This window comes from Hylobates moloch, unplaced genomic scaffold, assembly GCF_009828535.3.
Source record: "Hylobates moloch isolate HMO894 unplaced genomic scaffold, HMol_V3 SCAFFOLD_9, whole genome shotgun sequence".
NCBI classification, from domain to species: Eukaryota; Metazoa; Chordata; class Mammalia; order Primates; family Hylobatidae; genus Hylobates; species Hylobates moloch.
Window position 1 is genome coordinate 105238345 of NW_026652284.1, and position 15420 is coordinate 105253764.

At 41.6% G+C, this 15420-nt stretch overlaps 1 protein-coding gene across 4 annotated transcripts in view; it reads left to right on the forward strand.

Moving 5' to 3' along the window:
* Window positions 1-273: 273 nt before the first annotated feature.
* The window catches only part of ZNF572 (zinc finger protein 572), a 44249-nt gene continuing 29102 nt past the window's right edge, over window positions 274-15420 (forward strand). For 2 of the 4 annotated variants that reach the window (XR_009214968.1, XM_058444481.1), the window contains exon 1: window positions 942-1094. Coding sequence is in view for 1 of the 4 variants with exons in the window: in XM_058444481.1 (XP_058300464.1) it covers window positions 1037-1094 (58 nt within the window). In the remaining 3 variants the exon portion in view is untranslated. The other 2 variants (XR_009214971.1, XR_009214969.1) reach the window with 2 other exon arrangements.

Sequence of the window (15420 nt, forward strand, 5' to 3'; positions counted from 1 at the left end):
ATATATCAATAAAGAGAACTAAAAGGAGCTCCAAAATGTTGCTGCCCTTCTGCGGGCTGTCTGTGCGTAATGCCGGCTCCTTCACTCTTTTATAGCCCCATGACTGTGTTTTACCCTCCCAACTGTTAACTGCCAACTGTTAACTGTTAACTGCCCAAGGCTGCCCTGCTGATGTCATGCCTGACCATATGACTTGCTCCAGCCAATGAAATGTGAGCAGAAGTGACATGTGCAGCATACCAGTAGAAGCTTTGAAGAGCTATTGCCAATTTCCACTCTCTCTCTGGAAACTGTCATTAGAGTTAGGGAAACTGTCATGAGATCCGCATATTTTAGATAGAGGCTGCTTGCCTTAGTTTGGGCCCCAATGAAAAAGATGTGGAGGCCAGGCGCAGTGGCTCATGTCTGTAATCCCAGCACTTCGGGAGGCCAAGGCGGGTGGATCACCTGAGGTCAGGAGTTCGAGACCAGCCTGGCTAGCATGGCGAAACCCCGTCTGTACTAGAAGTGCAAAGACAAAGGGAACTGCATGGCTTGTTTCTACCTGAACATTGTCAAGTGATTTCATTCTTTGAAACATGGGTGTGAAGTGTGTCCAGCAGTCTGAGAACAAGAAGAAGAAGACAATCTAATCCCTCAGGTGGCTGTGTGCCAGTCCTGCTCTCAGCATTTCCCATGTGGAACTCCTTTACTTCTCCTAACAACTCCATGACATGGTTTAGACTGTGATTGTTCCCATATTGTTGATAGGGAAACTGAGGCATGCAAGTGTTACAGAGCTCGCTCAAGTGGCAAGCTTTCTGGGTGGTTACAGAGTGGCAGAACTGGGGTATCCCACAATGTCACCACACTGCTATATGGAAAGGAACATTGATCGAGCACCTACGTGTTTGATTCTCTTAATTCTGCGACTGAACTCTCAAAAAACCCTGGGTAAGCATTGTCATCTCCTATTTCACAAGTGAAAAAACTGGGATTCAGAAAAATTGACCTACCAAACATTATAGAGCTAGTAAGCCAAGACTTGAACACTGAGATGGAATTCTACCTTTTAAGGTGGCTAAGCAACAGAAGGATGTTCCTTTCCCAACGAGGTAAGAAGCAGTGACCATGTTCAGCACAATTGTCCTATCACAGGTTCATGGCAGGGACCGAGCAGTGAGGACGGGCACTGCCCTGTGTCCTAGCAGATGGCTGCCTTCTGGCTCCCCAGCCTTGGCCAGCAGCCCTTCTGTCTTCATGCCATGACCTATTTTTGTTCACCCACTTAGTGTATGGCCTATTTCTTTCCTGAAGAATTATTTCATAACTTTCACAGAGTAATAGCACATGCTGAGCACAGCATTCATGAACTTGGACACACACACACACAAAATGTCCCTTTAAATTCACAGAGCAATATCTGAGATCCAGGTAGAAAGACCAAAAGGAAAATTAAGAACAGACTCTCAGACCTGCCTTCATTCAGGTTGGTTTCCTTTTTACAACTGCCCAAGTCATGAGTTCATAGGGCCTGGATGGCTGTACCGGATTGCTCTCCAGCTGGTCTCTCTGCATCCAGAAATTTCTACAACCTACTGGGGTAAAATCTTTCTCAACCCTGCTTTTCATCATCACATCTTAAATACCTCGAGTTGGTTCCCTATTGCCAAAAAAAAAATCCATTGTCCATGTAGGGTTCTTCTGCCAAAACGAGGGAAGAGTGAGTTAAATGTTGGTAGGTGATGTAGAGATAGTAATTAGGCAATGTAATTAGATGCTGTTGAAAGAGCTGAGCTATGAAATGCATTGTGATAAAGGGGCTGCCTATGTAAGTAAATGGGCATAACGAGGTGTAAAACTCTCTTTCCCTCTCTCTTTCTGCTTCATAAAGCCTTTCTGCTTCTCAAGTCCAGACCTGCTGTTTTTGGGGTTTCCTTCCAATTTTTTTGCTGCTTCCCTGGGGCCTTGGCTCTTGGGCCTGCTGCCTCTTCCCACTCTGCACCTTTGGATTCCTTATCTTTGGCTCCACCTTATTGCTCCATTCTCCAAAGACAAATCCATGAGGCACAGGATTTTACAGAATATGGAGTTACAGAAACAGCATAGGGAAGTGTAAAAGCCTAGAAGCTTCTTACAGACGCAGCCCCTTGTCTGTAGCTCCTGATTCCCACTTAAACGTCTGCTGGAAGCACCCTGGGGTAGCAGGACCCAGCTCAGAAGATGGGGCTTATCCACCATGCCTTTTCCTAACCTGACACCCACCCAGATAATCTTTTCAACATGCAAACTAGAGCGTATCACCCCCTGCTCAGAGCCTTTCTGTGACCTCCCATTATGCTTCACGGGACTCCTTGCTCCTTAGCCAGGTCTCCGGGTCCTCTGTGATCAGGTCTCTGCTCTTCTGCAGCCTCATCTCTGCCACTCTTCACCTTTTGTGCTCCAACCCAATCTGGTTTTCTTCTCATGCTCTGAACACCCCAAGTCTGTCTGCTTCAGGAGCTTCGTACTGGCTAATCATTCACCGTAGCATACTCCCATCTATAGGGCTGGCTCTTATATTATGGGTCTCAGCTAAAATGTCATCCCTTCAAAGAGACCTTCTTGGACCACCCCAGCCATTCTCTATCCTATTTCCCTCTTTCATTTTCTTTGACGCTCTTACCCACTTTCAGAAACTATCTGGCTTGCTCGTGTGTTTGTCTCTAGATTGTCTGCTTCCCCTGCTGGACTGTACTCTCCCCAAGAGAGCAAAGCTGTGTCTGTTGCATTCACTGTTGTCTTCCCAGAAGCAAACAGCATGCTGGAGACCCTCAAATACATGTGAAATGAAGGGACACCTTGTGTTATTTCACCTGTTTCCACCTGGTTCCCAAGTGGCAAGCTTGCATTGTGGCTGCAAAGTGGCAAAGCTGGGATATCACATGATGTCACCATGATGCTATATGAAATGTAACATTAATTGAGTACCTGTGTGACCAGTTCTTTAATTCTGTAATTGAACTCTCAAAAAACCCTAGGTAGGTATTATCAACTCCAACTTTAACAGATGAGGAAACTGGAATTTTTTTAAAAATGACTTAACCAAACATCACAGAGCTGTAAACCGGGATTTGAATGGGTGAGCTGCACTCAGCCTTCATCTCAAGTCAGTTTGCCTCTTACTCCAAGAAGCCACAGTTGATCCTGACCACATCGCATATGGGTTGCCTGGATTGCAGTCATTCATTCACTAAGCATCTTTTAGGAGGTCACATGCCAGGCACCGTGTTAGGTAATGATTTCTCCAAGTCACAGGAGCCGTGGTTCTGACTTTAGAAAGTTTCTCATCTGATGGGAGGGCAGGCAAGTAAATCAGTGAGGGTGGTCCCTGTCGGGACTCTTTGGTTGAGAAATACCCAAAGTGCAAAGTGACAGGGACTAGAGGCATCTGCATTGGACCAGAGAGCTCTGGATTCGTCTTGAGCTAAGTCTCTGGAGGTAGGTGTCAGCTACAAGGAGAAAAGCAGTATATTTTGAGATGTGGGATGCAGGGCCTTTCAGTTCCATAAATTAGAGAACCATGGTGTGAATACCACATGCCCTGGGCTGACCTAAGTGGGCTCTGGGGGAAGGTGTACTGGGCAGGAAGTTTGGAGAACTGGTTTCTGTCTAATCCTACTCTAACTCTGTGACCTTGAATGCATCACCTCCCCTCTGAGTCTCAGATTCTCTTTCTGGCTGGCATTTAATGAAACCTAAATATTCTAGACCTTCTACTTGTTCCATAAGTGCTCAGTCCTACACTCACTGTCCTCTGGCACCAATATACTGATTACTCATTTTATGCCCAGCAGAGCACCACGTGTTTTGAATTATACAAATAGTGGGAAACGAAATCTTTGTTCTGGATGCAATTATAATTTGGAAAGCAAGGAAATAAATTATAATAAGGGGAAAAAACAGGTTAGCACAATATCTTACAACATTTGCTAATTATTTCACATGTGTTGGTCTTATCATTCCAATTAGATGTCAAGCTTTAGGTCAGAAACTCTGTGTTCTTTTCCTTTTTAATATAGTCTTTACCATTTTCTAGCTGTAAGAAAATGTTCTAATTACTTTACCTTCCGAAGCTTTCATTTTATAATCTGTCAAATGAAGAAAGTACCTAATTCGTAGGGTTGCTGTGAGGAGTAAATGAGCTGTTGCATGAGAAGCACTTAGCATGGGGCCTGATACATAGTAAGCCCTCGGTAATAATTACATCTTCCGTGCTGTTAGACACAGAGGGATTGAAATGCATAACAATAGAGATGAAACACGAACAGTGATAAATGAAGATTGAGTGTGCACACCTTCTGGAGGAGCCCTGGTTGAGTATTTTAAGTAAGTGAACTAACTATTATAGTTAAGGAATTAGCAGCATGTAGGTAGAAGGCTGCGGTAATGGCTCAGATAGAAGGTGGGGTCAAGACTGGGATGGAGGCTAAGAAGGAGACACTGTAGAGAAAGAGTCAATAGGATCTTGAGGATGCTCTCAGTCAAGGGTTTTGGTATCTTCTCTGAATGGGCAAGCCATTAGCATTTTTTCATTGCCCATGGCTACCTGTTGCAGGGACTTAATTACAAGTGAGTGCATCTGAGAGGTCTGGTGCTCCCTGGTTTCTCCTAGCCCCCCTTCTCATAGATAGGTACAGCGTGCTGAAAATACTAGGATCACAATTACTCTCACCCTAGTTTGTTCATAAAGCAAAGGTTTTATGCCAGGAGAGGTAAGCCAATAAGAACAAAGGCCAGCACCTCCATGAAGTACCTGATCCTAAAGCAGGGGTATCACTCAAAGAAAAGTGCACCATTGTCCCTACTCCCAACTCTGGAACCATGGTTCAGAGATTTCTGTCAGAGTAAGAGTTAACCCATCAAACAGCTCTGAAGCTCTCCCCTAGGAACTAACTTTATCTGAAACCAAGGGTGGGGAAGTTCAAGTCTACAAGCACTCTAAAAAATATTGGAGGTTTTGATGGAAAGCAATTAGGAGAAGGCTGGTATTCCATGGGAGGTGTAGGCTAAATCATAGGCCAGATAGTTTGCCAGAGAGAATCAGGGGAAGAGACAGCTAAGAAGAGCCTGTCTCGGGTCAGTACAAACCTCAAACACTAACCTTGAAAACTACCTCTGCAAAGGAGCCCAAATTTGACTGGATCAATTGGATAATTGTTGAGTGATTTATGCCCCTAGGGCATTGTTAAAAACAGTAGAGCAATCAGCTGGAAATTAGTGAAGCCTAAAAACTGGGGTGATAAGAGAAAGAGACAAATAGAGACCTGGAGAAAAAAAAAGCACTGTCATCCCAAAATGACAGTGCACATGCCCAAGTCAGAGTTGTCTGAAGAGCAACATCAAAGGAGTCACACTGTGGGGAAAATACACTTTATTAAATAGTTCAGTAAGTCACAAAAAAAATAACAAATGTAAGGTGGGAGGGAATATCTAGAATTGTCATAATATGTTATCTGAAATGTCCAGTTATCAACAAAAAATTACGAGACATGCAAAGAAATAGCAAAGTGTGACATGTACACAGGGGAAAAAAAACAAGCTGCAGAAATTATCTGTGCGGCAGGGAGATAGATACTGGATTTAGTACGTGAAGATTTCAAAGTAGCCACTATAAATATGTTCAAAGAACTAAAGGAAACTATAATTAAATAGGTAAAATAACAATGTCACATCAAATAGAGACTATCAATAAAGAGATATAAATTAGTAAAACCAACTGAAAATCTTGGAGTTGAAAAATAAATAAAAACTTTTTATTTAAAAATAAAAATTTTAGAGTGGCTCAACAATAGATTTGAATTGGCAGAAGAAAAAAACTAGCAAACTTGAAGATAGATTGGTAGAGAGTATACTGTTTGAAAAACAGAGAAAAAATAGAGAAAAATGAACTGAGCCTCAATATGGAACACCATAAAGCATGCTAACATATGAGTAATGGAAATATCAGAAGGAAAAGAGAGAGAAAAATGAGTAGAAAAAATGTTCAAAAATAAGAATAGCTGAAAACTTTCCAAATTTGATTTAAAAAAAATTAAACATTCAAGAAAATCAACAGACTTCAAGTAGAATATATGCAAAGGGATCCACACACAGATATAGCATAGAAAAATTCTGAAAGCCAATGATAAGGAGAAAATCTTAAAAGCAGTAAGAGAAAGATGACTCATCACATATAAAAGAACCTCAATATGATTAACATCTGATTTTTCATCAGAAACAATAGAGCCAAAAGGAAGTGGGATGACAGATGTAAAGTGCTGAAAGAAAAAGAAAACTGTCAACTAAGAATCTTGTATTCAGCAAAGCTTTCAAAATGAAGGAAAAATTGACTTTTCTCTATTAGAAAAGAAACAGAATTTATTGCTAGTAAATGTATCTTACAAGGAGTACTAAAGGCAGTTCTTTAGGCTGAAAACAAATGACCCCAGAAAGTTATTTGAATCCACACACACGTACATTAAGAGCACCAGTAAAAGTAATTATGCAATTATAAAAGATAGTACACACGAATATTCTTTCTCCATTCTTCTTTCAATTGATTTAAAAAACAATTGTATAAAATGATACATAGATAATTGTATTGTTTCACTCTAACATACGGAAATATGACTTATTTGCCAATAACAGCACAGAAGTGGGTGAGAGCAAAGTTGTATCAGAGTAGGACAATGACACCAAGCCAGATGGTTATCAAAATCCACAGAAACAAATGAAGAGAACCAGAAATTGCAAATAAGAAGGACAGAGTACCAGAGAGGGAGAGAGATGTACAGAGAATTATGGAGGTGGCTTCCCTTGAGTATGCAGCTAAGTAATGATTAATGCATACATATAAGAAACTACTGGAAGACAGAGAAAGAACCACAAGCAATTAAAGGTAACAGCACCCAACACTCACACATGACTGGAAATTGTGCCTTTTCCCACATGCCAGACTGGAAAATTGTGTGTTCCACAGGGCATTGAGTAGAGTACACAGAAGGATTTTTGCTTCATTAGTAGGAAACAATTAGCCCTAGCCTAAATACTGCTCTGGTTCAACCTACCAAATTTTTTTTTTTTTGAGACAGAGTTTTCTCTTGTTTCCCAGCTGGAGTGCAATGACGTGATCTCAGCCCACTGCAAACTCTGCCTCCCGGGTTCAAGCAATTCTCCTGCCTCAGCTTCATGAATAGCTTGAATTACAGGTGCCTGCCACCATGCCAGGCTAATTTTTGTATTTTTAGTAGAGATGGGATTTTCCCATGCTGGCCAGGCTGGTCTCGAACTCCCAACCTCAGGCAATCTGCCTGCCTCAGCCTCCCAAAGTGCTGGGATTACAGGTGTGAGCCACTGCGCCTGGCAACCTATCAAATCTTAAAAGCAAGACCTGAAAGGATCAACTTATTTCCAAGTATTAATAATTTAACTGAGTTCTAGAACAAAACTCAAAAATATTTATCAGAATACAAAAATATCCAGGCCCCAACAAGATAATGTTTAAAGTATATGTCAGCCAATAAAAAATTACGATGCATGCAAAGAATCAAAAAGATCTGCTCCAGAGTCAGGAGATAAACGGGTCAATCAAAACCAATCCAGAAATTGACACAGATGTTAAAATTAGCTGACGAAGACATTACAGATGCTGTTTGACTTGTGATGGGATTATATCCTGATAAACCCTTGTAAATTGAAATTATCATAAGTTGAAAATGCATTTAATACATCTGACCTACCAAACATCATAGCTTAGCCTAGCCTATCTTAAACATGCTCAGAAAACTTACATTAGCCTACAGCTGAGCAAAATCATCTAACACAAAGCCAATTTTATAATAAAGTGTTGACTTTGGCTTCTAAATACCATTCTCCACTAAAAGGAATCAAGGTTCTTTGGAGAAATGACTGATTCTAGGGTTTGGACTAAAAAGTACAAGATGAATCTAAAAGATATTTTTGTGCCAGAAAGCAAGGAAGCTCTCAAAGACTATGGAGTCATATCAAAAGGACCCAGAAGCTAACTTGTAGATACTTCAAATAGCCAATTGGAGATAATTTGACCATCAAAATAATTAATATAAGGGATTATAATCCTTGTGGTAGGCAGAATAATGGCCTACAAAGATGTCTATGCCTGAATCAGTGGAATCTATGAACATAGAATCTTGCATGGGAAAAGGGAATTTGCAGATTTGATTAGAGACCCAAAGATAGAAAGATTATCTTGGATTATGTGATAGCTAATATTGAGTGTCAACTTGATTGGATTGAAGGATGCAAAGTATTGTTCCTGGGTATATCTGTAAAGGTGTTGCCAAAGGAGGTTAACATTTAAGCCAGTGGACTGGGAGAGGCAGACCTACCCTCAATATGGATGGGCACGATCTAAGCAGATGCCCCCACAGCTAGAATAAAGCAGGCAGAAGAGCCTGGAAGGACTAGACTGGCTGGATCTTCCAGCCTTCCTCTTTCTCCCTTGCTGGATGCTTCCTGCCCTTGAACATTAGACTCCAAGTTCTTCAGCTTTTGGACTCTTGGGCTTACACCAGTGCTTTGCCGGGGCCTCTCAGGCCTTCTGCACAGACGGAAGGCTGCACTGTTGGCTTCTCTACTTTTGAGGTTTTGAGACTCGAACTGGCTTCCTTGCTTGCTCCTCAGCTTGCAGACAGCCTATTGTGGGACTTCAACTTGTCACTGTGTGAGTCAATACTCCTAATAAACCCCCTTTTATATATACATCTATCCTTTTAGTCCTGTTCCTCTAGAGAGCACTGACTAATACAGATTATCTAGACAGGCCCAGTGTAATCACATGAGTCCTTAAAAATAGAAATCCTTCCTGACTACAGAGAACCAGAGAGATGGAAGTATGAGAAGGACTCAACCTGTGTTGCTGGCTTCCAAATGGAGGAAGGGATCCAGGAGACAAGGAATGTGAGTGGCCTCTAAAAGACAGAAAAGGCAATAAAATGAATTCACTCCTAGAGCCTCCAGGAAGTAATGTCACCCTGTCAACACCTTGATTTTTAGCCCAGTGAGTTCTGTGTCAGACTCCTGACATAAAGAACTGTTAGATAATGCACTTATGTTGTTTTAAGCCACTAAATTTGTGATTTGTCTCAGCAGCAATAGAAAACTAATGCAATCCCTTTGAATAAAATAGGAAGGTATAAGTCCATAAAGATAGAAATAGATGAATAAATTGAAAGTTTGATGAGGAATAGCATATCTATTTCAAAATAACTCTGCACAAAACACTTATTAATTACAAAGGGTTAGAGAGCAATTTGGAAGTTATTCCTAGTTCTCTGCTAGGAGGAGCCTAGTGGATACCACCCTAATCAAGTGATCTAACTGAATATCAACAGCAGTGAGACAGATGTAAATTATGCCTCAGCCAATAGTATCAATGAGAAGAACACAACGCTTCTGTGGTATTTACACCCAAGATACATAACTTAAGAAAACATCAGAGACATTGTAAGAAACTCAGATTGAGGGACATTCTATGTAATAACTGGTCAGCTATCATCAAAGTTGCCAAGGTCATTTAAGGGAAGACAAAGGGACTTTTCCAAGCTAAAGAACACTAAATACACTAAATAGCCTTGACAATTAAATGCAATGTGTGGTTTTGAACTGGATTCTTTTGTTGGAATCTCTGGCAAAACTTGAATGGGTTCTGAGGATTAGATTGTAGTTAGTATCAATGTTAATTTCCTGATTTTAATGGTTATATTTTGGTTATGTAGAAAAATTTTTGAAAAGTCATACAAAGATAAATAATTATGGTAGCTTGTCTCCAAGATGGCTGACCAGCATAAATTTCTTCTCCCTGTATCCACACAAGCCAGGGTGGCAGTTTACTCCTTTGCTCCCTTGAATGTGGCCTGATTTGTGACTGCTTTGGTCAACAGAATACTAAAGGGGGGGATAGTTATGTAAATTATTTAATATTAACTCAATGGAATATTATACACTCATTAAGTTTCATTCAGTATGCATGATATACAACAACCTAATACACAGATTAAATTAATTAATTAAATTAATTCAAAGGCAACGTAGGAATATTGAACACTGTACATTAAGTAAAATTAGTTGTAAAAAGTATAATACAGGCCAGGAACAGTGGCTCATGCCTGTAATCCCAATACTTTGGGAGGCCAAGATGGGCAGATCACCTGAGGTCAGGAGTTTGAGACTACCCAGGCCAACATGGCCAAATCCCGTCTCTACTAAAAATACAAAAATTAGCCAGGCACGGTAGCAGGCACCTGTAATCCCAGCTACTCAGGAGGCCAAGGCACGAGAATCACTTGAACCTGGGAGGCGAAGGTTGCAGTGAGCCAAGATGGTGCCACTGCACTCCAGCCTGGGCAATAGAGTGAAACTCCATCTCAAAAATAAATAAGTAAAAATTAAAAAATAAAATATTAATCACAGAACATTACCAGCCTCTTTTTCTGCAGTGGATCTTTAATGTCACAACTGGAAATTAATGCAAAGAAAATGTTTCAAATTAACACATTTGCATAATGATCATTGCAGTGCTATGTTCAGTAGCGAAGTATCTTGACCTTAGTACCCGACAACAAGGGGATAGTTATGTAAATTATTTCATATTAACTCAATGGAATATTATACATTTATTAAGTTTCATTCAGTATGCATGATATACAACCTAAGACACAGATTAAATTAGTTCAAAGGCAACGTAGGAATATTGAACACTGTATATTAAGTAAAATTAGTTCTTAAAAGTGTAATACAATGCAGAGTTTCTGAATGTCAGCACTACTGGCATTTTGGACCAGATACTTCTTTGTTGTAGGGAGCTATGTTGTGCATTGCAGGATGTTTAGCAGCATCCCTGGTCTCCATCCATTAGATGCCATATCACATGCCACCTCCCTCCCTTCACTCCCTTAGCTGTGATGACCAAAAATGTCTCCACACATTGCCAAATGTTCCCTGGGAGGAAATTTCCCTTTGGTTGACAGCCACTGGTATAACACAATATTCTATATAGTTTGACTACAACTATATTAAAAACTGGTATGCATGCCGGGCACAGTGGCTCGTGCCTGTAATCCCAACACTTTGGGAGTTTGAGGCAGGCAGATCACTTGAGGTCGGGAGTTCGAGACCAGCCTGGCCAACATGGCAAAACCTTGTCTCTACTAAAAATACAAAAAGTAGCCAGGTGTGGTGATGCATGCCTGTAATCCGAGCTACTCAGGAGGCTGAGGCAGGAGAATTGCTTGAACCCAGTGACTGAGAGTGCATTCCAGCCTGGGTGACAGAGTGAGACACCATCTCAAAAATAAATAAATAAATAAAATAAAATTGCTTTTTTAAAAAAATAACTTGTATGCGGCTGGGCGTGGTGACTCACACCTTTAATCCCAACACTTTGGGAGGCCAAGGCAAGTGGATCACTTGAGGTCAGCAGTTCGAGACCAGCCTGACCAACATGGTGAAACCCTGTCTCTGCTAAAAAAAAAATACGAAAATTAGCCAGGCATGATGGTGGGTGCCTGTAATCCCAGCTACAAGGAAGGCTGAGGCAGGAGAATTGCTTGAACCCGGGAGGCAGAGGTTGCAGTGAGCTGAGATCGTGCCATTGCACTCCAGTCTGGGCAACAAGAGCGAAACTCCATCTCAAAAATAAATAAAATAAAATAATTAAGAAAAAAAAAAAGCTTGTATGTGGCCAGGCATGGTCATTCACGCCTTTAATCCCAGCACTTTGGGAGGCCGAGGCAGGTGGATCACTTGAGGTCATGAGTTCGAGACCAGCCTGACCAACATGGTGAAACCCTGTCTCCACCAAAAAAAATACAAAAATTAGTCAGGCATGATGGTGGGTACCTGTAATCCCAGCTACTGGGGAGGCTGAGGCAGAAGAATTGCTTGAACCTGGGAGGCAGAGGTTGTAGTGAGCCAAGATCGTGCCATTGCACTCCAGCCTGGGCAACAAGAGTGAAACTCCATCTCAAAACAAAAATAAAAACAAAACAAAACAAAACAAAAAAACTTGTATGCAAATAAATAAAAATTAGAGGAAACAAAAAGAAAATAATACTTGCTGCGATAACTGATGAAATTTTGGATACACTCTTTTTCTTGGATTTTCTAATTGTTTTAGCAGTAAAAATAGCACAATTTTAAAATTCGCTTTCTAAATAGTCCTGAATATGAACAGCTCTCAGCCCAGGGATATCAGCAATGCTCTCTGGCAATGTCAACTCCCTCTGGTGGGCTGATGCATAGTCTTGATTTCCTTTGTCTCTCAATTTTTAGCACTCCACGAAGAGACCTTGCTAGCTACACATCTCCCTACATGGGTGTGTCAAGATCACCGACTCTGCTTATAGCAGTTCCCAGATGAAACTCTTCATAATTTCAGATGCACCTTTAATACCAGTGAAGGTTTACCTCCAGGCCCACAGTCTGGGTCTTTCCAGAGACACCCAAAGCAAGATGTCACCTGCTTTTTGATGTCATCAGAGTCAAACACAAACACCCACCACTGTGGTGTCCATGTCTAATTCGCAAATGGCTTTGACTTTGAGCTGGCCCACAATGTTGAATTAACCCCACTCAGGTATCATCTTTCTCCGTGGGTGAACCCATAGTGACCTTTCCTTCCGATTCTTCTTTTACTCTAAGGGAATGATTTTGGCAAACTGTCTATATGTACACTGGAAACAACTTCAGCTTGCTTTTGTGTTGATTTCACTTCTCCACTTTCAATGCAGAAAGCTAATCGGCAATGCCCTCGGTCACTAAGAGAGGACAATTCTTTCTTCGTCCATTGAGTTATGAGCATTTTCTTGGAAATGCAGCAAAAATGTGTTCTGACTGATGCCTTTGGGTCCCTTGGGTTCTTTGCTAAGACAACTGTAGAGAGAGGGCTCAATAAGGTGGGGTCTGTGATGGGATATTGCTTTTACTGCACTGGTGATAAAAGTCAGACAGGGCACAACACACAATGATACAACCAATCAGCCAGTCACACTGCAACCTTAGGAAACCCATGAGCTTGTGGCAGCAGGCAAACTTGCTTCAGAGTTCCAAGAATCCAAATGCTCCTGGTGTGTCCGTTGTCTTGCAATATAGACTGAGATCACAGGATTGAAGATATGACCAGAGTGATGCTGTTGAAAGAGATTGGCTGAGTAGTGATGAAAAATAAACTTGGTCAATCTATGCTTGGTTTCTTTCTCTGTCATATCTGTTCAACCTATTTTGTAGGCTATTTGTGAGAGTCAAATGAAATAATAATAGCAATAATAACAGAAAATACATAGCACTTCTTACATCTGGCAGACACCACTTTAAGCACTTTATATGGAACTTAAAGCAGTGGTAAAAACATTAAAAATAATAAAGCATTCTGCAATTGTAAATGCTATTATTAGAAATATCATTAGAGCTCAAGACCAGCCTTGGGCAACATAGGAAGACCTCATTTCTATTCATTTTTTTTTTAATAAGCCAGGTGTGGTCGTGTGCACCTGTAGTCTCAGCTACTCTGGATGCTGTGGTGGGAGAATCACTTGAGCCCAGGAGATCAAGGCTGCAGTGAGTCATGATTGTGCCACTGCACTCCAGTCTGGGCAACAGGGCAAGACCCTGTTTCAAAAAATGAAAAAGAAATATAGGCCAGGTGCAGAGGCTCATGCTTGTAATCCCAACATTTTGGGAGGCCAAGGCAGGCAGATCACTTGAGGTCAGGAGTTCAAGACCAGCCTGGCCAATATGGTGAAACCCCATCTCTATTAAAAATACAGAAAAATTAGCTGGGTGTGGTGGCATGCACATATAATCCAAGCTACTTGGGAGGCTGAGGCAGGGGAATCACTTGAACCAGTGAGGCAGAGGTTGTGGTGAGCTGAGATGGCACACTGCACTCCAGCCTGGGCAACAGAGCAAGACTCAGTCTCAGAAAAAAAAAAAAAAAGAAAAGATTTTGGTGGGTGCAGTGGCTCAGCCCTGTAATCCTAGCACTTTGGGAGGCCAAAACAGGAGGATTGCTTGAGACTAGGAGTTCAAGACAAGCCTGGTCAATGTAGTGAGACCCCATCTGTAATAAAAAATAATAATAAAGAAAGAAAGAAAAAATATAATTACTAATCATTTCATCCTGCCCTTCTATGGCAGCAACTATATCCAGGAGCAGGTGTTTGCCATAACAGATATTGCAGTCACCACTAGCATATTGGTGTTGACCAGAAGACAAATGGTCTAGCTAGCCAGGGTGGGGGCAGTCTATGCCCCTCTCTAGGAAGCCTCATGACCTCATCCACATGATAAAATTTGCCTTTCCCAGCAGAGGCCTCCAGACTGATGGTGACACCCAATCTGCTTGCTGCCCAGCTGTCAGAGCTAAGTTGCTCAGGTTGTCTTCTCTGACAGTTCTCATCAGCCTCGTTCTCCATTCTTCAGGAGATGAGTCATTTTTCTTTCCTTTACTCTTGGTTGTATCTTCCAAGTACTAGCTATATTTTTGGAGCTTTGGGGTCCAAACTTGTCAGACACAGTGGCACAGAGCAAAGGGGGAGAACTGGCTCCTCGTGGCTGCACTACTCCCAACCACATCTGTTCATTGACCTTTGTCACTCAAGACTGAAAGGCCACTTGCTTTCAAAAAAAAAGATAAAGATTTATGTCTCCTGTGAAAGGAAAGAGATGTCTGGCTCTGAGCCATGACAGGGTTCTCCCTGCTGCAGCAGATGAGCAGGGAGGTGTTCAGGTTCCCTCTGCTTCTGCCCTGTGATGAAGGCAACCATTCATCTAAGTAGTCACAGGACAGTCCTGGTTTCCAGTTATTGTCTCAGCATAATTATTCATGGAGCCTCTTTCAGTCTCCAAAGGGTCCTGTTTTCAGTGATAAATCACATGGTCACTCTACTTATGACCCATCACGGAGTGCTGCATTCAGGTGCAGTGGAAGACACACTGCCATGGGGCTGGAAGACCAGAACCCGAGACCTGCCTCCATCGCTGGTTCCACCAGCTTGAGCAACCCACTGCCACCTCTCAGGAGCCTCTGTTTTCCTGCCTGTAGAAGGGACATATTTTCCTTCACAAACTTGTGATGAGAATATGTAGCATATTGGCATGCAAGCACTTGGTCAGCTTTTCACTGCTAAATAGATGAAAGTCCTTTTTATCATGACAATATACGTCAGAAGCCCATTATTTTATCCTGTTATCCAACCCTATTATCCTCAATAATATCATTAATGTCTTGCAGCAAAATCTTATTTTTCAATAGGTTTCTCCTTTATGCAGGTGAAGAGAATCCATTTTAGATTAGTCCCTGTCCCAGGTAACAAATCATTTGTTCTCCATGTGAATTTGACATTATGCAACTGTCCCATTGTAAACTGCCGCATCCTTTGTGCA